The sequence below is a fragment of the Chelonoidis abingdonii genome, chromosome 8 (genome assembly GCF_003597395.2).
Source record: "Chelonoidis abingdonii isolate Lonesome George chromosome 8, CheloAbing_2.0, whole genome shotgun sequence".
In the NCBI taxonomy this organism is placed as follows: Eukaryota; Metazoa; Chordata; order Testudines; family Testudinidae; genus Chelonoidis; species Chelonoidis abingdonii.
Window position 1 is genome coordinate 3,602,041 of NC_133776.1, and position 25,736 is coordinate 3,627,776.

The following is a 25,736-nucleotide window of genomic DNA, read 5'->3' on the forward strand; positions in this document are numbered from 1 at the left end:
GTTAAACATGGAAAGATTTTCTAGTGGAAGAGAGTTCATGTCTCATTTGGTGGAGGCTGTCAGAACACTTTAGAACCTCAGTATTTTAATGTCTGTCCATCTCTGCTTCTTAAGGAAGATTTTTTTGACTTAAAGAACTCAGTTTTACATACCACTGCAGGCCAGGTTTGATCCATATCAGTCCTAGCCAAACTACTGTGAACCATATTCTCTGCAGGTGTAATTCCAGTGAAGTCAATGGATTTAGGCCAGTAGAAAATTTGAAGCTGTAGCTCCATGACTTAGTTTTGAAACTGCAGGGATAGGCATTGTGTTAACCATGATGCCTGATTTCCCCAGATAGATGCAGTGCATTTGTCCCTAGGTGGTCCTTTCACTCTGAGTCTATACTTTAGTGAAAATTAAATTGCTGTTTTCTCAAAAAAAACGACAGAGTCCTGTGGCACCTTATAGACTAACAGACATATTGGAGCATAAGCTTTTGTGGGTGAATACCCACTTCGTCAGATGAAGGGTGAATACCTACATGTGTCTTACACAGTGGGTATTCACCCACGAAAGCTCATGCTCCAATACATCTGTTAGTCTATAAGGTGCCACAGGACTCTTTGTCGCTTTTTACAGATCCAGACTAACACAGCTACCCCCCTCTGATACTGTTTTCTCAAGTGGCCACTAGATGGCAAAAAACAAACCTAGCTTGAAATGTGACAAGCTACAAGCCAGCACCAGTCTCCTGTGGCTCCAGCCAAGAAGCCCAGGAAGACGGTGAAAAGTTTCCAGCTTCCTGCAAGGGAAAGGACAAATCAGGAGTGGACCAAGGCCCTGTCTCAGGCACCTCCTCACCCCCTTTGGGATCCTGGACCCCAGCTTAGGTCGAGCGGTGTAGCCCAGCCCGCTCCCCCCAGCTATCTCGGACAGTGACTGAGATCCTCGTCAGCTCCAGGTGCTATCCACGCTGGAGGCCCTGCAAGCAGCGCAAGAGATTAGGTCCCACCCAGTGCCACCTACTCCAGCCCCTGTGGGGTCCCGGTCCTGGAGTAAACCCACGTTTGGACAATCACAGTCTCCACCTCTATGGCAATGCTCCCCGTAGCGGAAGACATCCTGCCAACGGTCCCCCTCTCACAGTCGCGATATGCTTCTGACTGCAATAGGCAGAAGCTTCGCAGCCCCATCTGGTCTCTGGACCTCAGACAGGGGCAGAGAGGCTCGAGGCACGGCTCGCCAGTGTCCGAGCGCAGACCTCTGGAGGCACACGCCCCCCGGCAGGAGTTTCAGAGTCAGCACCCGGAATCTCCATGGCACCGGTTCCGCTCCAGGGACAGGTCGAGAGACCGATGGTACCATTCTCCAGACTGTCGCCGATCCCCCAGGGTGGCATCACTGTGTATGGCTGCATCTTCACAATGCCAAGCCCGCTCTAGTTCTCGCTCCACATCCCAGTACCGCTCATTAAACGTGAGATGTAGATCGCTGGCCCAGGCCATCACAGAGCCACCAAGCGCTGCCGGTTGCTGAGGCCCCGATCCAGATGCTCATCGAGGTCAGCCAGATCTAACTCCGGGAGGAGCGACCAGTACCGACCGGGACAGAGCCACCACTCAGCCCCGTCTTGGTTGCATTCAAAACCCATTCTCCCTAGGCACACCAGCCCGAGTGAGCACTGCTAGAGCTCCCTGACTCTGCCAGGAGCATGAACCTACTGGTCCCCCTTGAGAGCCATGCTCCTGACACACTTTATTCCACCACAGCATCTGGGCTAGCGAGGAGAGTGGGTGCTCACACTAAGCCATGAGGTTATCACCATACTGTAGGACAGCCCTGAGTTTTCAGAGGTTCTCACACGACTTGGAAGATAAATCTGAGGGATATTAGGCAAATGAATTTTGAACTGAATTTGTGTTGGGGAGACTTGCCTTGCCTATATCCTGATTCCATGATGGAACAATGTCATGCCATGGAGTTATAGGTCAGTATTTTCTATGTCTGACAACACTTTGAGGAGGAAGAACCCAACCCTTAACTCTTCCACTCCTGCTTGATGGCCTGTAATGGTCAAGGGGTCCAGGCTACAGATTGCAGGGGAAGTGAATGGTCATGTCAAAGCTCATTGCTTGCTTCATCGGACAACGATGTCTTTGTGCAGTGTGGAGTGATGGCTGCCTTATGGCTGACTAGGAACAGGCTATAAATAATTTCTGGGCAAATATATTTAATAAATAGTTTCCACTCTCTTGAGATACACTGGTCGGTTTGAAGTGTGTGTGCAGCGGATGGGCAGGGGGGCTTGGAAAGCATGCCTGCCCTACGTGTAAAGGGAATATCACAAGACTTCCAGAATAAATGTTAACGTACCAGAAAGGGGCCACGGCCCAGAAAAAATGTCCAAAACAAACTAATCCTTTAAGAAGTGTGCTTTAGCAGGATAACAAGGTATGTTGTTTTCTTTTAGAAATTAAGCGTGAGTCTGGTGCTGCTGACGGGCAAGGAGAAATGGTCGGTGTGAGATATTGCACAGCAGGACCTGTGAAAGCCTCTGCTCTTATGACTGAGCTCTGCCAATGCCCCCACGCTGGCCAGGCATGGACACCTCTCCAGGCGAAACTGCCACATTTTATGAGAAACAAGAATGTCTCCACTACTGGTATGTTCACTGAGGGTGACTTCTTCTTGCTGGTTAATCCAGGGACACTGTCTAATCTCAGGCCATGCGTATGCTACAGACCCTATCCCAGCATAACCCCCTCATGTAGGTACAGCATAGGCAGAGGGGGTTATTCAGCCGAAATGGTAACACCACCCACCTGAACGTTCGCTACACCAACGAAAGCTCTCATCTCTGGACATGGTTGTGTCTATGCGGGGAGTTCTGCTGGCTATGTCGCCCAGGGAGTTGTAATGTTTTCACACCCGTACCAGACACAACTGTGCTGGCTGAACTTCGTAGTGTTGTGAACAGGCCTCACATTAGTAGATATCTGCAGCATTCAGCACCGTGGATCATAGTCAATTATTGCCCCGCCTGGAGGACTCAGCGATTCCCAGGCCAGAAGGGATCACTGTGATCATCTAGTCTGATCTCCGGCGTAACGCAGGCCCATAGACCTTCCACAAAATAATTCCTAGAGCAGGTCTTTTCGAAAAATATCCCATCCTGGTTTTAAAACTGTTGGCGATGGAGAATCCACCACAACCCTGGGTAAGTTGTTCCAATGGTTAATTACCTTCACGGTTAAAAATGTACAATTTGTTTCCAGTCAGAATTTGTCTAGATTCTAAATGTAGCAAAGGTTAGTGTGAAACCAGAGGTTTGGCTGAATCCTTCCTTTTGGGCTGCATTGAAAGTGAGCAGGGACATGAAACTTCTCCTCTGCCACTAGCCTTCTCACCTGTGGAGTCCCAAGGCTCTAGCACAGGGGTTGGCAACCTTCCAGCAGTGCTGCACCGAGTCTTCGTTTATTCACTCTAATTTAAGATTTTGCATGCCAGTCATACATTTTAACATTTTTAGAAGGTCTCCTTCTATAAATCTATAATATATCCCTAAACTATTGTTCTATGTAAAGTAAGTCAGGTTTTTAAAATGTTTAAAAAGCTTCATTTAAAATTAAATTAAATTGCAGAGCCCCCCGGACCGGTGGCCAGGACCTGGGCAGTGTGAGTGCCACTGAAAATCAGCTTGCATGCCGCCTTCGGCACACGTCGTAGGTTGCCTACCCCTGCTCTAGTCTATCACCCGTCTGGATGAAGCTAGTGGAGGACACCAAGAGCCGTCACTAATTGGGATGCTAACAATACATGGATGACACCCCTCTTTATACCACATGCAGCACCGTCACCTACTTATCTCAGAGCCTGGCCATGGTCAGTAACTGGATGAAAGGCAGCTGCTGGAAACCAAACTTGAGCAAGACAGAGGACTGGTTGTTGGGAAGAGGACACCATTCTGGAGAGCTAGCCACCACCTTAGCACCACCCAGCACTGAGGGGGGTCTGACTCCAAACAGTAAGTCTGGGAGTTCTAGAGTCTGGTCGTAAGACCTGAGTAGCTACAACTGCCAGAAACACTCTCTGCCATCTGCATCTGGCACAAAGGATGCAGCATTTACTGCCAGACCATGAGCTCACAATGATCCTGGTCTCTGTGCTTCTGGGCATGACTTCAGCACCTCCCTGGACTAGGGGATGGGTGGGCCAACTGGTCCCACAACATCTTGCCTTCCAATCAACACCACCAAGAGCAGCCTCGGAAGGCTCCTGACTTGTAGATGTCACAGATCTCAGGGGCACAACTTAGGCATCTGTGTCCAGTGGGCCTGAAATTGAGACTTGTATCCCGGCTCTCTCGCCCATCACTGAAGTTCAGATCTGGCTGTGAACTCCCCAGCTCCGGCCTCTCTCTGTAATAGGCTAACCTAGAAAAACCCAGCCTGAGCCACTCTGTGCTTTGCAGAAGGGTTGCTGCAGAGCTGATTTGTGGAGGTGAACTCTGTGAATCAGCCCCATCTCTGGATAAATCGAGGAATGGACATACCAGAAACATCCAGCTCTTTGTACGGATGGGAAGAACTGTTCAATCAGCTGAAAAGAATGAAAAGCATGAATGGAAAGCATCCTGTTCTAGGGGAGGGATAGCTCAGTAGTTTGAGCATTGGCCTGCTTAAACCCAGGGTTGTGAGCTCAATCCTTGAGGGGGGCTATTTAGGGAACTGAGGCAAAAATCTGTCTGAGGATTGGTCCTGCTTTGAGCAGGGGGTTGGATTAGATGACCTCCTGAGGACCCTTTCAACCCTGATATTCTATGAACATTACGCCAGCATATAATGGGTACAGCCAAGAGAATAGCAGGAAAAAGGTATTAATGGACAATATTATATGACAAATTTCACTGGTATTTATCAAACAATATAGATTCACTGAATAATCTTGTGCAGCTCTAATAAGACACTTGATGCCAAATCTTTGCAAACTTCCTTATGCACAGTAAAGCCATGCTTATGGGAGGGATGGTCGTGTGATTAGGGTGCCAGTTTGGGTGGTGGGAGATCAGGAGTCAATTCCCTGCTTTGCTACAGACTTCCTGGCTAACCTTCAGCATGTCACTTAGGGCCAAATTCTTAAAGTTATTTAGGCACCTAACTCCCAGCAGGAATTACATGCCTAAATACCTTTACCAGTGTGGACCTTAATACTCCCCAGGCCTAAGTTTGCCACCTGTAAAATGGAGGGACCAGCACTGCCTTACCTCACAGGGGTATTGGGAGGGGACATACACTTAAGATCGTGAGGCCCTCAGATACTACAGTGATGTGAACTAAAGAGTCCACCAGCAGGGTAACTGCTGCATATCCTTGTAAAAACACATATTACTTCGCGTGTGCTGTGATGTTATCTCCAGACCTGTTCTGTGGTTACAATTTGATCCACTTCCCAGGGGAAAACCATCTTCAATTATCTTCATTTTCTCCTTCCCCTTCCCAAGGGCAGAATGCATTTTGTAGTGTAACCAGCTCATCAGGCCTGGGTTGTGCTAGATGGGAACCTAATCCTCTAAATCATTTGTGAGCTTGTTTGGCTTGAGGGTGTTCGGTTATTTTTCAGATGGGCTGCACTGGAGGGTTGCAGCTGATTTGATTAGTGTAAATTGACTGAGGAACTAACTAATTGGGAAGAGTATAAAGAGACTCACCTGAGGCTGTGAGGTCAGAAGTGGGGAAGGGTTTATGCTGGGTTCTCAAGACATTTGTGCTTCACTTTAGAAGTAAGGCCACTTCATGGGCTTGTCTCACATACTCATAGTTCACTGTGAAGTCAGTGGGGCTCTCTGAGGATGGGCCTAATTACAGGGCTGGGGCCTAAAGCAGGGGTAACTGAGAAAGGACAATACAGGGAGGACTATGATAGACCAGGGGAAAGGAGAACTGCCTGGGGGAGGCCTGATTTACTAATAGCTCATAATGGAGCATAATCCTTTCTCTCTGACACTGTTTATCTCTGGAAAGGAAGAAAAATGTTCATTTAACTTCATTTGGAAATACTGATTCCTGCCAATGCTAGTTTTAAAGTTCGCTATTAAGAGTTTCAAAATGCTGATCCACTCTTTGAAATGCCTGATCCCTCAATGTTCAGAGGTCTCTGATCTGGGAATTTTCTAGACCCGCTGTAAGTGGGGCCACTCCCAAAGCCAGATCCTGTTTTGGATTCCAACACTCACACATTGTTTGAGTTTAGGGATATTACAATCTGTGGTATTGGTTTGGATTGTTCTTTATTTCCTCCACAAAATTGCTTCTACTCAAAGGTGCATCCTTGCTGTTTCTACAGCAGTGACTCAGCCTTTCCAGAGAACTGTACCCCTTTCAGGAGTCTGATTTGTCTTGTGTGCCCCCAAGTTTTGCCTCACTTAAAAATTGCTTGCTTACAAAATCAGACCGAAAAATACAAAAGGGTCCCACCACACTATTACTGACAAATTGCTGACTTTCTCATTTTTACCATATAATTATAAAATAAATCAATTGGAATGTCAATACTGTACTTACATTTCAGTGTATATAGAGCCTTACAAACAAGTCATTGTATGGAACTTTAGTTTCTACTGACTTTGCTAGCACTTTTTCTGTAGCCTGTTGTAAAACTAGGCAAATGTCTAGATGATTCGATGCACCCCTGGTTGAGCAATGAGAACCACTGCTCTATGGCTCCCAGGTTTTCATCCACAGCAGGAGTGATCTTCTCATAGCTGCTGCAATATGAAATCTACCCCCAAGTTGGGGCAATCAGTGGGATTGGTTTGAAAGGAGCATCCCAGTGTCACATTCTCGTGCTGCAGGACTTGGCAATGCATTGCTACAAGGCCTTTAAAACCTCGACCATCACATCCGTTGAATTGCTCTCATAGCAGTGATGATTGCTCACCAGCCCTGCTGCAGCTAGTTCACACATTTGGGGTTTAGTGGTGTCAGGACGGGGCAGCCCTCACGTTGTCGTCATTTGAGTATGCTCTTTGCACAAAGGTCTCCACCTTGCCCAGTGTGTTGAAGTCAGCACACCAGGCTTTTTCCTCTCCAAACATCCCTAGGATATCGGTCAAATTCTGGAACATTTGATGAGCTGAAACCCCAGATGCTGCTTTGTTACCAGCGTGTTGTCAGAGTCTCTGTTTAAAGAAGAAGCCCAAACACCAGCCAGAGAGGAGGAGAACTGAAAGGGATCAATGACTAGTTATTACCAGCAAGGTTAGATACAGAGGCAGTTGTATCCCTGAGACACCAACGCAGGCTGCATTAGCAGTATATTTGAGTAGCTACGGCAACTACTCTAGGAAACAGAAATTCCAGGTGCTAGTCCCAGCTCTGCCCCTGACTTGCCACGTGTCCTTGGGTGAGTCACTTCTACTCTTTGTGCCTCAGTTTCCCCACCCATGAAACGAGGATGATGATATTTCCCTTCCTTTGTAAAGTGTGTAGGGATCTGCAGATGACAAAGCGTATGGAGGTGTCAAGTGTGATTTATTGTCCAGGCCAGCCATAAGCTGACTGGAAGGATGGCCTTGTGGTTCAAGCTCAGGAATGGAAGTTGGGAGGCATGGGATCTAGTCCTGTCACTGCTGTGATCTTGGACAATTTGCTGCCATTCTCTGTGCCTCATGTAAAATGGAGCTATCAGTGCTTTCCTACCACGGGTGTTGTGGGCCTGAAGGCATTAACCCCTGTAGAACATTCGGAGATCCTCACATAGAAAGTGCTACAGAAGAGGGCAAATGCTGTTAAGAAAACACCATAAATGTCCAAGCACTATACAAGGGGTTGGCCCCAAAGAGTTTACAGCCAACAAGACCTGGATCAATAATTCAGGAAAGGGGCAGTAGTGAGAGCCTGCTGGGGAGGATCAGGAGGGAGGTGGTGTTCCTTCAAACCCACAGCTTCCAGGAAGTGGGAGCAGCTGGGACCAAACTGGACCCTGTACCTCATTAGTGTTCAAGCCTGGCACAGAAAGTCACATCTCCATCCCAGAAAGGACCAGGGCTGTTTGCCTGCCAGCTGAGCCATTACACACATTGAATCTATTTCCCCATGTTAAGTATCTTGTCAAACTGTCTGTGATCGGCTGTCCTGATTATCACTACAAAAGGTTTTTTTCTCCTGCTGACAATAGTTCATCTTAATGAATTTGCCTCTGAGAGTTGGTTGGGCAGCTCCCACCTTTTCATGTTCTCTGTATGTATATATATCTCCTCACTATATGTTCCATTCTATGCATCCGATGAAGTGGGCTGTAGCCCACGAAAGCTTGTGCTCAAATAAATGTGTTAGTCTCTAAAGTGCCACAAGTCCTCCTGTTCTTTTTACTCCAGAAACATGGCTACACAGAGACATGAAAATAACAGGGACTTTCTCTGATGGACATTCCAAAGCGAGTCCATTTATTAACTGATGAAATGTGAAATTTAAGCCCATTGCTTCTTGTCCTATCCTCAGAAGTTAAGAAGAACAATTTTTCTCCCTCGTCCTTGTGACAACATTTTATGTACTTGAAAACTGTTCTCATGTCCCCTCTCAGTCTTCTCTTCTCCAGACTAAACAACCCCATTTTTTTCAATTTTCCCTCATGGGTCATGTTTTCTAAACCAATTCTGTTGCTCTTTTCTGGACTTTCTCCAGTTTGTCCATATCTTTCCTGAAATGTGGCACCCAGAACTGGACACAGTACTCCAGTTGAGGCTGTATCAGAGCAGAAGAATTACTTCTCATGTCTTGCTTACAACACTTCTAGTGTGTATTTGTCTCACTTCAGCTTCCAGCCATTAGCTCTTATTATAACTTTGTCTGCTAGATTGAAGACCCCTCTATTATCAAATATTATCAAATTTATAGCCTGTAATCCAGTGACATCCTTAATCTCCTCTTTAGTAATCTAAATGGAGTATCCCCCTTGAGGCTTTCACTATAAGACATAATTATAAGATTTGGGAACTCGAGGATTAAAATGGCTGAAGTATAGTTTAGGCGCTGACAACACCCAGCATGTGTTCCAGATGGGAGCAAGGACCCCAAAACCTCTGCCTTGGCCTGCCAATGGTCTCTGCATCCTGCCGTACGTGAGAAGTCTCTTCTCCATCTGCAGTTGGAGGAGCAGAGTGAAACTGAAAGGAGACAGCGGAGCTTCACAGAGCTTCAGTGTTTCAGCAGATCTCTAGGGAGGAAGAGAATAAAAAAAGCAGGGGGGGCTAGCCTCCACCTTCACTGACCCCCCAAGAAACATGCTCTGTTTGGAATCCTCATGCTTCAATACATCACCTGGCCAGCAGCTAGGCCTGGAGCTCTCTGTATAAATATTGTACTAAAGGCTTTGTGCATTACGACTTAATGTTTTCCTCTGGAGCATGAGCAGCTGCTCCCTGCCAGAGGCAGGAGATACTGGTCTGTATGAAACTAACAAACAATCTATTCCAGTATAGCAAACACTTATCAGCATTTCAATCCAGCAATCTCAGTACAGGGCAAAACTCCATAGAGTCTGAATGTTTTACTGTACCAGGAGATTCTGTTCACAGATCCCAAGTTGAGGAGGGACAGCTCTGCTGGGGGTGTGTGTGTGTGTGCGTGCGCACACACGAGACATCACATACTACAGTAGGCCCAAGGTGACAACAACATTGTGCCGAGACTGAAGCGTTTCTATAAAATGTCAGTTTTAATGTTAATACCAGAAATGTGTCAAAAAAAGGATGGATCTGAAAGTGCCTTTTCTACCCCCATTACCACGCTAAAGATCTACGTATATCTCTGCATCTTTACCAAGAGGAGAGCAATGACTGTATTGCTAGGGCTGCACCTGCCAATAGCAGATTGAGTGTGAAAAGGTTTAATTGTTATTCTCATGGGGTAGAATCCACCCTTGTGCAAAGGGCCCACCCAAGTCCTTATGCAATTCATAATCCTGGTGCAGATCCTTAAAATTCACTGATTTTAACAAAGAAATGTGGGGCTCATTTAGCTGCCTTCTGCTTTTGGAGCTGTTGGGCATTACATTTTTACATTTTTCTACACAAGCATGAGGGCTAGAGACCTAATTTTCTTTAAAATGAAAGCCGAGATTCCCGCAGAAATCACAGGACTCCAGGAGCTGGGATCCTTCTGTGCTGAAGTGATTTCTGCCCAAAAGGATTAAGATGAGGGACACACAATCGGGAATGAACCTAACTGTATTCTAAGGTTCAGTCACTGGACCTCTGAGGGCAGATGAGCTATGCTGGATAGAGGAAACCATCCCAGTCATATTAGCACGAGCTGCCACAAAGCTTTACCAATTTTCAGCAAATGAATGTCCACATTCTTGTGACATATCAAAGCTCGGCTTCTCCTCCCAGTCGTTACAATACCAAATAATCAGAGATTAGACCAGCTCTTCGGCTGGAATAAACTGGCGCACCTCTGCTGAAATCAGTGGAGCTACACACCGACTTCCATCCTCTGAGGTTTTGGCCCTTGGCATTTTACCTCCTCCCTGCCTGGAGGGCCGGGAGTTTGTCCCAGCAAGGGCTGAACTTGCCATTTTTACAGCCCTCCACAATTTTACTCCCCTCTCCAACATCTTCCTTTTTACAAAGCTCTCTGCAGTTTCCTAGGTCTCCTGCCACACGCAACCTCACTCCTCCTCCTCTACTTAATCACTCAAGGTTGATGTGACTTTATATGAACCTGGCTTGAGTCATGTACAGTTTGGCGTCATGCAGTCCTGGAGAAAGACTGACAGAAACAGTTCTGCTGTGGGTGGAATGATGGGCGAGACCTTGAGGCTATTCTAATTTTCACACTAGACGGGGCTGCTCATTTCAGACTCAAGTTTCATTTGGAATTCCTCCACAACCATGTTTTTCTTTCTCCATTTCCTCCTAACGTTTGCCTCAGCTGTGTGCTACGTTTTTTAGTTCCTCGTCAATTGTAATGGGAAAGCCTTGGGGGTTACGTTCAATGTCCTGATGACAGAGAAAAGGGTATAAGATTTGGCACAGGGGAGAGGCAGTGGAATGAATGCCACCTGTACGACTTTCAGAGAGTGACGGGAGGGTTGCTGTGCTCCGACAGTATTAATCTCAGGCAGATGTAGGCCAGACCCTCAGCACTGACTCAATTATGTCAATGCAGCTGCGTCCACTGACCCCAACCGAGCCTCTGGGCTGGTAGCCACACGCTTCCTACAGTGGATTCCCGACGCATCCCTCCCACACACAAGAAAAATTAGGGCCCTTTTTGTGAATCACTTAATGAGACACGGTCCATTTGAAATCTAGGGCATTTCAACAGTGGGGTTTTTAAGTGTGTTTTAGGCCTTAACTCGGCTCTTCTGGGGCTGGCCACCCCATGTCTCTAAACGTTAGTGGCTGTGTGAAAGGCCCATCCCAGCCAACAGGGGAACTGGCCGACAGGGCCACCACTGAAACGGCCTGTGCACAAAGGGGAAGACTCTCAAAAGCGCAATGAGCAGTGGGCACCTCACCTCCTCTGTGCCTCTGAAAATCTGCCCCCAGAGCATTTTCTGGAGAACACTATTTTTCACTCTTTCAGCTCCAATGACCTTAACTGTCACTTCAACCAGTGACATGCTAAAAGGCCTACAGAGAGTCGGAGGTTATTTTTTAAAGCTGTGACCATGTCCCTTTAAACCAGGATACGACAAAGCACCATGGAAAACACTGAAAGGGACCAATCCGGCCTCAGCAGGAGTTGGGACTGGATCGTGCCCACAATGAAATAATTAATGAAGTTTTAATTGACTCAAAGGTGGAGGGTCAAGCCTGAGGTCACATCACACTTTTGTACCTCTTCAGAGGGAGACTGTTTAGTCAACAGCTCCCCTCCGATTCACCTCACAGGGACTCTTCCTTCGCTATCTCCCTGGGCCGACTACAGCAACTCCTCATGGAGGAAAGCAACATAAGGGAAATACTGAATGTCTTTTTATATCTATTTAGCAACCCAACTGCAAATGCCCTGTGAGGCCCCAGAGGTCCCTAGATCAGTCTGGGACTAGATGATCTTTCCCATCTCAAATGCCAATGAGTGGAACATTTGGTAACATCACTCTGGCCCTCTTGCATGGCCATTGTTTGGCTGGAAAAGAATGCAGACATGTGGAAGGAAGTGGAGCCAGTCCGGGAAATCCTGAAAACCCTTGTCATTGCTCCATTCGCCCTGCATCCCCAGCAGCTCTGCTGTGGTCTGGGAACTCGGCTACAGAACGCAGACGTCGTTGTTGTTGGACATATCAGTGTACTGGCAGAGTTGTGCAGTCAGGGGCTCCGGTCTGTTTCTGCCAGAGACCGGCTTGCAGAGGTGAGTCTCCCACTTGGACTTGGGCATGGCTCGGCTCTTCTGCCTGAGTTTACTGCCATGGTCACAGTACGTCACGCAACACTGACATGGCATGATCCGCTTGGCTCGGTGCTTGGTCTTTGGCCTGGGTTCAGGGGCCATCCAGCTCTGAGCAGCAGCGCCCGTTCTGGAGCTCTGCAGTTCCCTCTGGCCTTTCAACCTATTCCTCCTCATCTGGATGGGATCCAGGCTGATGTCTGACTGCGAGGAGCAACTCTCGTTCCAACTCGAGCCAGAGCTCAGGCTCCTCAGAGGCAGGGCGAGGCGTAAGGCTTTCCAGAACTTTGAGCCAGATGGCTTGGATTTATCCCCGTCCCAGGTCACAAAGGAGACAGGCTCCTTCAGCTGGAGAATGCCGGGATGGGTGACCTGCAGCGGCCTGTACTCCACCACAATGAGCTTGGTGGAAATGGCGTTCTGGCACACGATGCCCAGGTTCAACTCCAACAAGCTGATGCTCTTCTCCGTCAGGTAATCGGGGCTCAGCACCACGATCATCCTCCGGCTTCGCTGAATGAAGTTGAAAACTGCCTCAGTGGTATCTAGGGAGGCAAGGGCAGGAGAGGAGAACAAAGCCAAATGAGGCTATTTCACTGGACACATGCATTGTCCTTCCCAGCTGGAGAAGAGAGAAATTGGTTAGTGCAGCCCAGCAAACTTTTAGTCGCCCATGGTCCTGGCACACAATAAATATAATAGCTGATTTTTCAGTCAGCATCCCCATCATGGTGACGGTTGACAAGCAGAGTCTGTGCCTCTCTGGTAAGTTTTCTTTACAAGGCTACTAGTGAATTTAGAAGCGAACCATACCAGGTCAGCCCAGTGTTTGACCTGGTCCAGTATTCTGTCCCCAACACTGCCAGGAGCACCTACTTCACAGGAAGGAACAAGAGTCTCCCCAAGGGATAGGTAGGGAGTTACCTGCCTATAGGGTTTACAGCTGTTCTGCATCACTAGAGCAATACAAAAGTGTTTTAGAAGAAATAATCTCGGGATTAGTGTGGGGCAGGTCTCTGGCCTGTTTCTCTGCAGGAGGTCAGACTAGATGATCAACAATGGTCCCTTCCAGCCTTGGAATCTACGAAAACAAACAGTTCATCTGGCTCCGAGAGCCTGTTTTTCAGAAGGCTACACGTGTAATGGACATCACTGGGGGCTTCTCGCCAACTACAGAAAGCCACCTCTTCTTGTCTCACATTGGATATCCAAAAATTGAAGCATCCTAAATTAGAGACCTTTGAAAATGTTGGTCCTTGACTCCTCTATGTCTCAGTGCACCGTTCTCTAAAATAGGGACAATAAAAGTACTGCCTTGCAGAGGGCTTCCTTAAAGTTTGTACAGTAAGGCGAGCTCCTTAGCTGGAAAGGTGCAAGACAAGCCCCGCGTATTTACTATTATTAACAGTACTGAAATGGAGCTGAACCAAGGAACAGCCTTAGACTTTCTGGCTCTAGCTCAGATGATGCAGGTTATACAGTGCATTAGCGGCTGATAAATGCAAGAGTTGTGACTAATGGCTTCACAGTGAACAGAATGGGGATTAATAGGGTTGTGCCACTTAACAAATTAACTCACCTTAATTGACATCATTGGGTTTTCATGGTAATAAGCAAAGGAGGGTTGGTCACGTGTTGTGAGTGATGGCATCTGGCACAGGGTAGCTGGGAGTTGGTAGTGTCTGACTGGGGCAGAGTGTGCTGGAGGGAAAACTTTAATAAACACAAGAAGAAAAATCCCCTATAAAAAGCTTCATTTGCACAAGACAGCAAACTCAGCAACTTCCGTCGCCCTTGTTCAGATCCCTGACGTCTAGGAGCTGCCACATGGGAAGGTTACGTTGCTGCACCATTCAGCGGTTTTAACAAGTTTGTCTGGTCTCAGCTGTGCAATGCAGAACCAGACTGGTGGGAGGACAAAGACTGGCTTTTCCAGCAGGAAATGTTACTTACTCGTGATTTCGTTGTGAAGGTCTCTGGTCTGGTGCCTGGACATTTAGGTAGCACCTGTGTGCACCGCAGAGCACCCCAAAGTTATGTGCAAAAGGAACCTAAAAGCGACACATTTCTATTAGCCCTTTAAAGGCTGTAAAGTTAGAGTACGTCTAGTGCCCTAAGCATTCATTTGGCTAGCAGTCTGGAAAGGCTAGTTTGTGCATCAACAACCTGCTAGTATGTAGACAGGAAAGAGGCAAGCCTGAGCAGAATGAGAAGCCTTCCCAGACAAATGGATGATGAGAGAATAAACGCTTAAGGGAGAGGTTGACTTTGATTAAGGATGAATTCCTAGCTCTGACACAGACTCCCTGCATGACCTTTGGCAAGTCACTTACTCTGTGCCTCAGTTTCCCCATCTGTAAAATGGGGGTAAGAGCCGTGCCATCCCCCTTTTGTCTTTTTAGACTGAAAGCTCTTCAGGGCAGGAACTCTGTGTGTGTGTGTGTGTGTGTGTGTGTGTACACACGCAGCCCCTACAACAAGGAGGCCCCTGATTGGGGCCTTTGGGTGCTATTTATAACATGAATAGGTACCACTGTTTGGATGGCATACATGTGACTGAGGTGATACCTAGGCCTCATGACGCTGGGTCTCTGCACAGGGGTGACTTCCACCCGCTAGGGTTCTATTTACAGTAGATGTTGCCACTGGGACAGAACATTTTTGCCTAGGCTACACATATTTGCTGAGGAAGAAATGGAGTAAAATGAAACTCAGGAGAACCGTGCAAAGACTGAAATACAAAAGGGAAAATAAACATTTTATTTAAAAGTAAATATATATATAAAACCCAACAACACTGATATGTCACAAAAGTGAGAAAATGTAGAATGGAAAAAGGCCTTAAAACAGCATATGAAACGGAAAGCAAAGTCCATTCCAATGTGTGCAAAGCTGGTCCTCCTCCACAGTGAGATAAAATGAAGGACTTTACGTTTAGCTATTTATTGACTAATGTAATGTTACAGCACAGAGTCAGATGAACGCACCAAATTAAAGGTACAAGCTGTGCTAAAATCCTGCACTGGGAACCAAATGCCATTCATAAATAAGTGGACAGGCTTATTTGGGACAGGCCTCAGCATCTGCCCTATGCATGGGACATTCAAAAAGCCAAACGCTGGCCTAACATTGCAGTCAATGGTAACTTGCATGCTTTTATTCTTCATTGAATTGACGGAGATTGCCTACCTCTTGGTAATCCTGTCGGTGAGTGGGCACAAGTATCTTGAATCATTGATATTGATGGAGTTACGCTGACTTACACTAGGAGAGGATCTTTCCTAAGATAAATCTCTACCACCCTATTAACAAAGGATCTCTTGGTACATAAGCCAGCGGTGTGATGCAAGATGATAATGTCTGGGAGATATGGGGACATTCAGATTTCATGCATGCAGGCTGCTTTTTAAATCAACTTAGAATACAACAAAAAGTGTTCGGAGTGCAATGTGGGGCCTTCCATCCTGCATGCAGATGTCACAGCTGCTTGAAGGTAACTGCCTACGTTTATAGCAAGGAGATGCTTAACGTGAAGAGATTCCATAGCCCCAGCAAGAAGAAATGGGACAAAACGATGCATGTTAGAGGTTAATCCTAGCTTTACCAAGTTTTATAAACTGTGAGGTGCTGATCATATCACAAGTGAAAACATGGAGCCTGAGTTTACGGCGGCAGGAAACCACACTGCCTCCTGCAGAGCCAGCGGTGGATGACGGCCCCAGCACAGCAAAATACTTGCTTTATCCTAAGCAAATGCGCAGTTCTGTTGACTTCCAGTAAGCCACTTGGGACTTGGAGTCACCAGGACTATTCATTTGCTTACAACTAAGTATGTGCGTAAAGGCTTTGCCAGAATGGGACCTTGGCTGTATCTCCAGCATAGCACGATGATTCCTGTCCAGCTGGATGGACAGTTCACAGATTCCAGCTGTTGTTTCTTTTTAACAATGGCTCCACAATGTGCGTCCCAGTCTCACCAACGAGCATCACAGGGACTGTGATGCTGGCAGACCAGGTGCCAGCTCATGCCAAGGTCCCTAGGTCCCAACTGAACACTGATGAATGCAGAGCCGGGAACCCTGTCTGGCTCAGCTCTGGGGTCGGATTATTAAAATAGGTATTAAACGTATAAAAATGTGTTAACACTTTATGAAATACTTGTAGAATGCTGCATGTATTAATCTCGCTTAACATCTGTAGCCCTTATTATAAGGTAACATTAAGCGTTTGCATTGTAAACCTCTGTAGGTGTCAAGTATCAGAGGGGTAGCCGTGTTAGTCTGAATCTGTAAAAGCTGCAGAGAATCCTGTGGCACCTTATAGACTAACAGACTTTTTGGAGCGTGAGCTTTCGTGGGTGAATACGTCTGCATCTGACGAAGTGGGTATTCACCCACGAAAGCTCACGCTCCAAAACGTCTGTTAGTCTATAAGGTGCCACAGGATTCTCTGCTCCTCTGTAGGTATGTAACTCATCACACAGGAAAGGAGCATTAACTCATGTAAAATGCTGGCTTCCTGCAGAAAGGGTTAGACCCTGCCCTGCTCTGCAAGAAAGCCCATTGAAACCAAATGAGCCACTGTGAAACATCAAAGAAAAAGGACATTATTAATTGCATTCGCCCCCTTTCCCCGCCCTCCCAGAAAAGGAGACCTGCATGTAAACTCATCCCATCAGTTAGAGCTCGGGGAGGAAGGGAATAAAAATCCCCAACAAGAAGAACCTCAAGCTCTGTGCTGCTTGAACGCTTAGGGGCAAAGATTTCTAAGCCTAATCAAGAGACCCCAGGGCTTAGCATAGGTTAGTCCTAAAGGACACAGAACTTGCATATTACAGCAACTTCTATTACCCCTTTGTAATCTCAGACGGTAACCCATTTGTGTGTGTATGTTACCTGCTGTAACCTTGGAAAGAGCTCTCATTTCTTTTCTTACTTAATAAATCTTGTTTGTTTATTATAGAATTGGCTACAAGTGTTGGCTTTTGTGAGATGTCTAGGGTGCCACTGACCTGGGGAGTCTGGACATTCGGGACTAGGAGTAACCTGAATATTGTTGTGATTTTGGGGAGTAAGGGACCATCTATCACAAGGACAAGCTTACCTAGGTGGCAAGATAGATTGGATTGCCCAAGGGGACTGTCTGTGACTCCATGTTAAGGCTGTCACAGTGCTTGAGTTCACACTAGATACTTGGCTAGTGAAATCTAGGTATCGGACTCACACCCAGTTTGGGCTTTGTGCCATTTCTTCACAATCCGCCCTGAGGTTGGTACTCGCGCTTGTGAGCAGCTCCGGATAGCCTGATGCTGCTCAGGTGACAGGGCGAGTTACAGGTCAACCAAGAGTTACAATCTTAGCCACAAACAACGTAAGCGCATTTACCAGGAGTAACGCTCAGTTCCAGAATAAAGCAAAAATGCCCCCATGTACCAAGACATCAAGGTGCCTCAAGGGAGGCAGTGAATTTTAGGACAATAGTAAATGATTAACAAATCTAGATACATGGAAAACCCAATCCTCCTTCCCTAGGAAAGCAGGGCAGAGCTGACCTGCCCTGAGAACCGACTGTCCTCTAATATTTACCATTAGTAAACATTTCTATCACAGTAGAGTCTCAAAGCACCAGCCAGAGCCAGCCCCATTATGCTGGGCTCTGTAATGAGTCCGATGCTTGCCCCAGCGAGCTGACAATGGGAAAGGTCTGCAAGCCAAGCCCTTGCTGCTTCTGGCCAGTGCTGCTGCCTCCTGTCTAACCCAGGGTAACGCAGCCCAGAGCGGAATTTTCAAAAGCTCCTGGCCTAACCCTGCTGCCACTGATGACGGGGGCTTTACCACTGACGTCACTGGGGGGACACAGTGAGAGTGTGAAGGAACAGCTGGAAGGCAGGCAGGACTGGTGCACTGGGGCCCAGCACTGACGGGCACTGTTAAGACCAGGAAAGACACTTGTCAGGACTGGTCAGACGTGCAAGTGGCCCAGAACCGCTCCCCTCGTGCATCACACTGCTTCTTGCACATCCAGCCCTGCTAGTGTCCTTGGTGCTTCTCACTTCAGAGAGTGGCAATTCAGAAACAAAATACAGGTTGGCAAATACACTTCCATAACTGTTGTTTTAAAAAGTGTGGATCTACAAAACCAAACATCAGGACAAGTAAGAGAATAAATAAAAATGCTTTATTGCTTCATACTGCTTAAAAATCTGTGCAGGGGGCATTCAGCCTTCCCCGAAAATCTGGGAAGTATGTGCAGACTAGGGTGACCAGGCAGCAAGTGTGAATAATTGGGATGGGGGTGGAGGGTAATAGTCTTCCATATAAGAACCCCCCCCCAAATATCAGGACTGTCCTTATAAAATCGGGACATCTGGTCACCCTAGTGCAGACTCAGTCCTAGGTGTCTCAACAAGAGCTGCTGAGGTTTGCCTGTTATCAAGCAATGTTGCCATTGCTGCACTTCTGAGCCGGGAGAGCAGTATGTGCAGATATCCCAGTGGAATGTGAGCTCTCCGAAGTGCCACCCCAAGCATGTCTTGCAGCAACAGATGTGCTGGTTGACTCACGTACCAAGTGCATGTAGATGTGGGCAGAACTTGGAGAGAGGTGGTTTGGGTTTTGGTTTTGAAACAAAATGTCTCCTTGAACTCCTTCCATAGTGTTTTCCAATGCCCAGCAGCATAGGTTGAACAGGGACATTACTCTTCCCTGCAGTAAAACGGAGCAGTCTGCAACCCTTGTGAAGTCCCTGAGCTTGTTCTACGAATAAGGGTCACACATGCATGTGAAGGCAGGCTCTGTGGCACTGTATGAATGGAGACACTCCCCTCAATTCTGAGGATTGGGCACCACAGGGGCTTGGAAACTCAGAAGACTGCCATGAGTTTCTGAGCTGGGCCAGCTTTTGCCAGAAGGGCTGTAAAACAAATACCACCAAGGAGTAACTTCACAACAAAACATAAGTACATTTCCGTGACAATCGCTTCACATTTGTAAAGTCCCTGAAGGGAGTCGTTCCCATGGGAACACCTCCCGGAACGGTATGGGCCAGTCGAGTGTTAGGTGTGAACACGTGTTGTAGTGTACGTCCCATCCTGAAGCAGAAATCAGGAGTGTCTGAATGAGCAACGTGGCCACTCCCATCTCCAAGGATTCTTATTGAACACATAACAGCCAGTCTGGTGACTTTATTCAAACTGGCCCAGTGCTTCTATGAGGGGTCGCTACCGCCACGAGCCACTAATCAGAAGGGATGAAAAGTCTTAAGGAGAGAAAGGGGGACAGAGGTCCCAGAATAGAGGGACAGGGCTCAGGTCAGATCCCAAGAGTGAGAACACTGACCCATGCAAACACCTCCCTTCCCCCAAAGGATGCTTGCACCCCTCCTGGATGGCAAATATTTAGCCCGAGAGTGGACGTAATGCTGACTGGGTCTTGTCCAGCTAAATAAAAGGGGGCACGTTTGAAACAGTGGCCAGTGAGCTCTTCTCTGACCAGAGCAGTTTGAGGTGCCGTTCTGAAATGCTCGAGACGGAATCCTTCACTGTAAACCCTCAGAGGACACGTTCTTGTCCCCTCCCCAGCCTCGCTATCCCCTCCTCTATCAAACATCTCGCAGGCAGGAATCAGAAAGCTCCTGCTCACTGATGGTAGTGCGCTTGGTCTTCTTCTTCAGTGGCATCTCCACCTGCAGCTGCTTCCAGAACCTGCCCCGTGGATACTTGGACTTCTCGCCTTTCCACTTAATGACAGTGAGTGCAGTCTTGGCCTGCTTCAGCTCCTTCACCTTGCTCTTCTTGATGGCTTTGTACTGGACCAGGATGACTCTGATGCTGCCCTGAGAGGCCATGTTCTCCAGCCCCGCTTTGAGCTCCAGAAGGGCTTGCGTGCCCTGCAAGACGTAGTTGGGGCTCAGCACAACGAGCAGGCGGCGGCTTTTCTGGATGAAGCTCAGAGTTTCATCTGTGACAACTGGGAGAGAAAGACATTGAGCTGGTTTGTGACAGCGGAGAACACGCTGCTGAGCGACTGTGGCAAAGCAGACCCTGCTGGGAGACCGAGCCCCTCTGTGAGACTGCATGGGGCTATCCCAACCACTTCAGGCAGGCCTCCTCTCCATCAGCCAGCACCTCCCTCCTGCCTAGCAGCTGGCCCTTCTCTGATCCACAAAGGAACGGCTACCTCACTCCCAACCCCTTCTCTCCAAACCATGGGCAGAGCGTGGCTGGGGTCGCTCAGAACCTCAGTTTCCCCCTCTGTGAGATGGGGATAGTAATTATCCACCCACAGGTGTGTTCTGAGGGCTAATTTAATTTTGAATCCTGGATTTCCAACTACTCTCCTGGACCTATTATTAAGCTACTGCTCCTGGCTCCCACATCACTGCAACGAGGGCACCTCCACAATGTTCCCAGATGCAGTGACCTCAAGCGCACCAGGCTTTTTCATGTGGGGTCTCTAAAGTGACACCATGAGAGTCAGTGACACAATAGAGGATACCTTTGATTTCCAGCAGCAGCAAGCAGATTTGCCTTAGCCATCTTCACAAAATTAATGCAAAGTCCTTCTGAGAGCGCATCTCCCAGTGGCTGCTTCCATACTTCACAGGCAGAAAATATAATGGAAAAGAAAGTAACACTGGAATGTAACGGCATTGATCCGTCAAGGGTGTCTGATTCGCTCCTGCCAGCAGAACTGGAGGGATAATCCATCTCCATCTGCTTTGTCACCAAGGACAGCATAATCCTCCCCCTATCACACAGGTGCACGCTCTGGGGCAGGGTACCAGCTGCCCAAAGCTACCTCAGGGCCTGTCACGTTTCCCTAAGAGGGAGATGAGGTGAAGCCCTGCGGCGTGTGATGGGGGAGCAGCAGCAATGCCATATGTGGCACAGCAACTGAACATGACCTCGCCGCTGTCCAGGTGGGCAGGGACGGGCACTTGGGGAACCTAACCAGAAGGTGGCAACTGCTGACCATTGCTGTGAGCCTGCGTCACACAGATGGGTATGGAAGCACCCCTGGTTGGGCTTGAAGGCGAGGGGTCCCTAGATCGGGCTGGAAGGGAGAGACAGCAAAAGGATATGGACAGGCAGGAGAGAAGCAGTGATGTGAGCGTGCAGAGTGAGAGAAAGAGAGGGAAGCTTGCAGGCACAGCGTGGCAGGCAGATTCCTGTGACCCGCTTTCATTAGGAATTTGCTGGGGCCTGTCAGGAGTAGCGGATTCTCATTCTAGAAAGCCGGTTTTAGCAAATCTGGCTCCCTGGTCACCCCAAGAAACAGGCTGCGCTGACGCTAGCCACTCCACTGTCCATGCTGGAGGCAGTGAGAGGCAGATGAGTGGTGGGGACTAGAGCTCATGCACTGAGCGTCACTACCTCTCGGGCACGTTCTCTTGTTTTGGCACAGGAGGCGGCGGTGCATTTTAAACACACTTTTGCAAGGGAGCATGAGGGTGGGAAGAGCCCTTTTCTGCACTCCTTGTTCCACACATCCCTGTGGCACTCTCAGGTCAAGAGACTGGAGCCACACCATAGAGGCTGGTACTGGAAGCAGCCACAGGCAACTTGGGCCCACGCTTGTTTGACCCGGGCACCAGATTCATTTCTTCTGACAGAGGAGTGGCCAGAGTCGCCTGGTGATGGGTGTCACCAGATGCACAGGGGCAGACGTCACCATGCCCCATGGGGGATTTAAACAAGGAGCTTTTCTTTTTGTGCAAGGACACACAGCAGAAGAGCCCAGCAAATCAGACACAAAGCGATGGCTACTCTGCCAATTACCTGCATTACGCTGAGCTTGACTGAAAGCTCTGCCCCCCCCCAGGAGTTCTTAGCACAGTGCATGGGTGAGTGGTAGTGCTGGACTTGGCCGATTTCTTTCTTTTAGCTCTTTTTTTTTTTTTAATCAGGGCCCTGCCGCTTCTCTCTCTCTGTGGAGAATTTAGGAAGAGGCTCAGGCTTGCCCTGAGGGCAGGATACCGCTGTCTGCCTGCAGACCTGCCGCCTTCAGATACAATCCGGCCAGATCTTACAAGGCAAAGAGAGGAAGGTTGAATCAACTCTTCGCTGGAAGAGTGCCATGGATTGGCTAGGGGCTGCAGGGAGCGGTGCTGGCCAGTCAGCAGATGCTGCTTAGAATGGGCTGAATAATGGTAAAAAACATTCACCAAATAATTTGAATCATGGACTGAAACTTGTGAATAACTTTGGCCAGCTCTACAGATGACTGTCCCACTGAGTCACACCCTACTGAAGTTCTGGTATGGCGCGAGGGCACCAGGCTGCTGGAAATGCCACCTTCACATGCTCATCACCAGTGGCCATTGAAATTCCCACAGTATTTTTCACTGTAGGCAATTCATATGGATAAACTATTCCTCACATCCTGTGCTACACAACCCCTGGGTTCCACACACGAGGCGGATGAAGCAATCTCTGTGCATGCTGTTTGGAAAGTGCTTTGGGATCCTTTGAGAAGAAAGATGCTCTGTTGTTTTGAACTGGACCAGTCCCCGAGGAGGCAGAGTGGGTGATATTGCACATGGAGAAAAAGGGGGGTGAAAACACCAGAGTGAAAGGCAGAGGATGATCTATCGTTAGTTCCCAAGGAGAGTGTGCATTTGCTGGGTTATGAGAGAATCACAGCAGCCAGCACCCTCTGAGCGCAAGGCCAGAACAGAACAGAACAGTGGAGCTGTAGGTCAGACACAAAGCTGTCCTTCCTGCTGATACAAAATAGCTGTGGAACATAACAAGCAGAGACGTGACCCATACGAGGCAGGGAGGAGAGTAGTCTGTTAATGGGCATCTGGGACTAACACCAGAAGGAAAGGAAACAGTTAAGCACTTCCTAAAGCAACCAGCCAATCTGCTCTTGAAACATTTGGCCCCATGCGGGCTTGGCTTCGTTACAGTAACGTAGGACTGGACAGGACTTCGAGAGGTCGTCTAGTCCAGCTCTCTGCACTGAGGCAGGACTAAGTATTATCCAGACCATCCCTGACAAGTGTTTGTCTAATCTTAAGAACCTTCAATGACAGAGATTCCACAACTTCCATAGGCAATTTATTTCAGTGCTTAACCACCGTGACAGGAAGTTTTTTCCTATTTTCTAACCTAAACCTCCTTTGCTGCAATTTAAGCCCATTGCTTCTTGTCCGATCCTCAGAGATTAAGGAGAACAATTTATCACCCTCCTCTTTATAACAATCTTTTATGTATTTGCTGAAGTTTGTTCTCATGTCCCCCCTCAGTCTTTTCTTCTCCAGGCTAAACAATCCCAATTTTTTCAGTCTTCCCTCACAGGCCAGGTTTTCTAGACCTTTAATCATTTTTGTTGCTCTCCTCTGGACATTCTCCAATTTGTCCCCATCATTCCTGAAATGTGGTGCCCAGAACTGGACACAATATTCCATCTGAGGTCTTATCAGCGCCGAATAGAACAGGAGAATTACTTCTCGTGTTTTGCTTGCAACACTCCTGCCAATACATCCCAGAATGATGTTCACCTTTCTGGCAACAGTATTACATTGTTAACTCATATTTAGTTAGTGATTCTCTATAATCCCCAGATCCTTTTCTGCAATATCCTTCCTAGGCAGTCATTTCCCATTTTGTTTTTATGCAGTTGATTATTCCTTCCTAAGTGGAGTACTTTCATTTTCTGTTACCGTCTTTCCCTTCTCACTGAGTGAGGAGCCTCCCATTCACGTTCCGACAACATGGGCCTACCTTGTTCCTGCCATCATTGTTCCTACGCTGGGGCCATGGGACCTTGGTTCTGGCTTTGTGCCACATCTCACCCTTAATGAACTGCTCTACCTGGAGCTTACTGCAGAAATGACATTGTGGGATTCCAAGTGTATCGCCTCTCAGGGACTCAAACTTACCTGCCCACAAATATGTTTTATGTCTAACTGCCAGCCCTGCAAACCCTACCTGGGATCTGAAAGGCAAGCTGGATTCTTTCCTTCTTGTACATCACCTCCAGCAATAAAGACACAGTAGGCTGAACTATGCCTTCCAACACATGACTGGAACTTAATGAATCAATCCTGTTGATGCACAAGAAGGGACAGAAACTCTCTCTCCCAGAGCAGCACCAGCTCTGCAAGGTGAACTGGAGCAGAAAACAATAAAAATATCAGCTTGCTGATCTGACTGCTAACAGGGACCGGGAGCAGATCTGCAGAGGAAGGAGATGCCAAGTTTACAGAGTCTCTTCTCAACACAGAACTGCACTTTTTAGTCCACGGCTGCCTCAAAATTGTGTTAAGAAGTAGAATAAACCCTGAAGATTTAGCCTAGAAAAAAACAAAACTACTTAAATCATCAGTGTTCACCAAACCCTCCCTCAGCTGTCTCGTTCTTTGCAGGGGCTGAACTAACCTGCTATTTTCACTTTGAGTCGGTGCCCAAAGCCCCCAGTCAGGACTGGAGCCTGCTGTAAAACTGTAAGTTTTTGTAAAGAGCCAGATGATGCTGTCAAGTGACACCCATGCAAACACCTGGTGGGAACTGCTCTGTGGTCCCTACTGAACTTGGTTCCATGGTTTGCTGACATAAAAATGGTTCTCCTGAACCGCCTCCCACCAAGGATTGTCAGTGGGTGGAAGGAAGGAGGAGCAACAGTCCTTCCCCTTTCTCTCAGCATTCACATCCTGTGGGATGCAAGGCCTCCATCTACTGACCACTGGCCTTAGCTAGGCAGACGGGAACACCATACAATGAACAGCTGCTCGACTGAACTATCCAGGGCTGGCTGCAGGAGCCTGCTCCTTCCGAGCATCTGCCTGAGCCTGACCATTGGTGAAAACAAACAAGCCGGTGTATGGCTCGCTTCTTTGTGCATCCTTTGCATTGAACAACCAACCAGTGGCTTTAGCTGGTCACTCACTTGGTGATTCATCTTTGCTTATCTATATGTCAAAGGGGTGGTGCCCAAGCACCTTGTCAACGGACTCTGCATGGGACCAGGAGAGCAAAAAGACCCGGGGTCTGATTCTGATCTCTTGCAGCTGGCTCAGACTGGTGTCTGACTCCAGGGGAGTCATTCCTGGTTTGGGGTAACTGAGTGCACAAGCCTCTACTTTGGAACAACTTAGCTAGTGATTTTTACCAGATTTTCACACATTCTGACACAACCGGGCCCTCACCCAAAGCCCACTGAAGTCAAGAGCAGTCTTTCCATTGACTTCAGTGGCGGTGGCCCTTATCTAGCCTCCTACTGAGGTTCTGGCACCTCTGTGTCCTGTAGCCATGTGGGGTTCCCCAAGAGATGGGCATTTGGAGCAAGGGCTGTTCTTGCATCTTTGCTTCCGCAACCCCAGGTTCATACAACTGATCCAAGGAGGGTCCTGGAT

At 47.9% G+C, this 25,736-nt stretch overlaps 1 protein-coding gene across 3 annotated transcripts in view; it reads right to left on the minus strand.

Moving 5' to 3' along the window:
• Nucleotides 1-12,077: 12,077 nt before the first annotated feature.
• The window catches only part of IL1RAP (interleukin 1 receptor accessory protein), a 66,459-nt gene continuing 52,800 nt past the window's right edge, over nt 12,078-25,736 (minus strand). For 2 of the 3 annotated variants that reach the window (XM_032777337.2, XM_075068320.1), the window contains one exon: nt 18,541-20,344. In XM_032777337.2, coding sequence (XP_032633228.1) covers nt 19,977-20,344 — 368 coding nt within the window. In that variant the 3' untranslated portion in view covers nt 18,541-19,976. Of the gene's footprint in view, nt 12,923-18,540; nt 20,345-25,736 lie in introns of those variants that run through there. The other variant, XM_032777336.2, reaches the window with a different exon arrangement.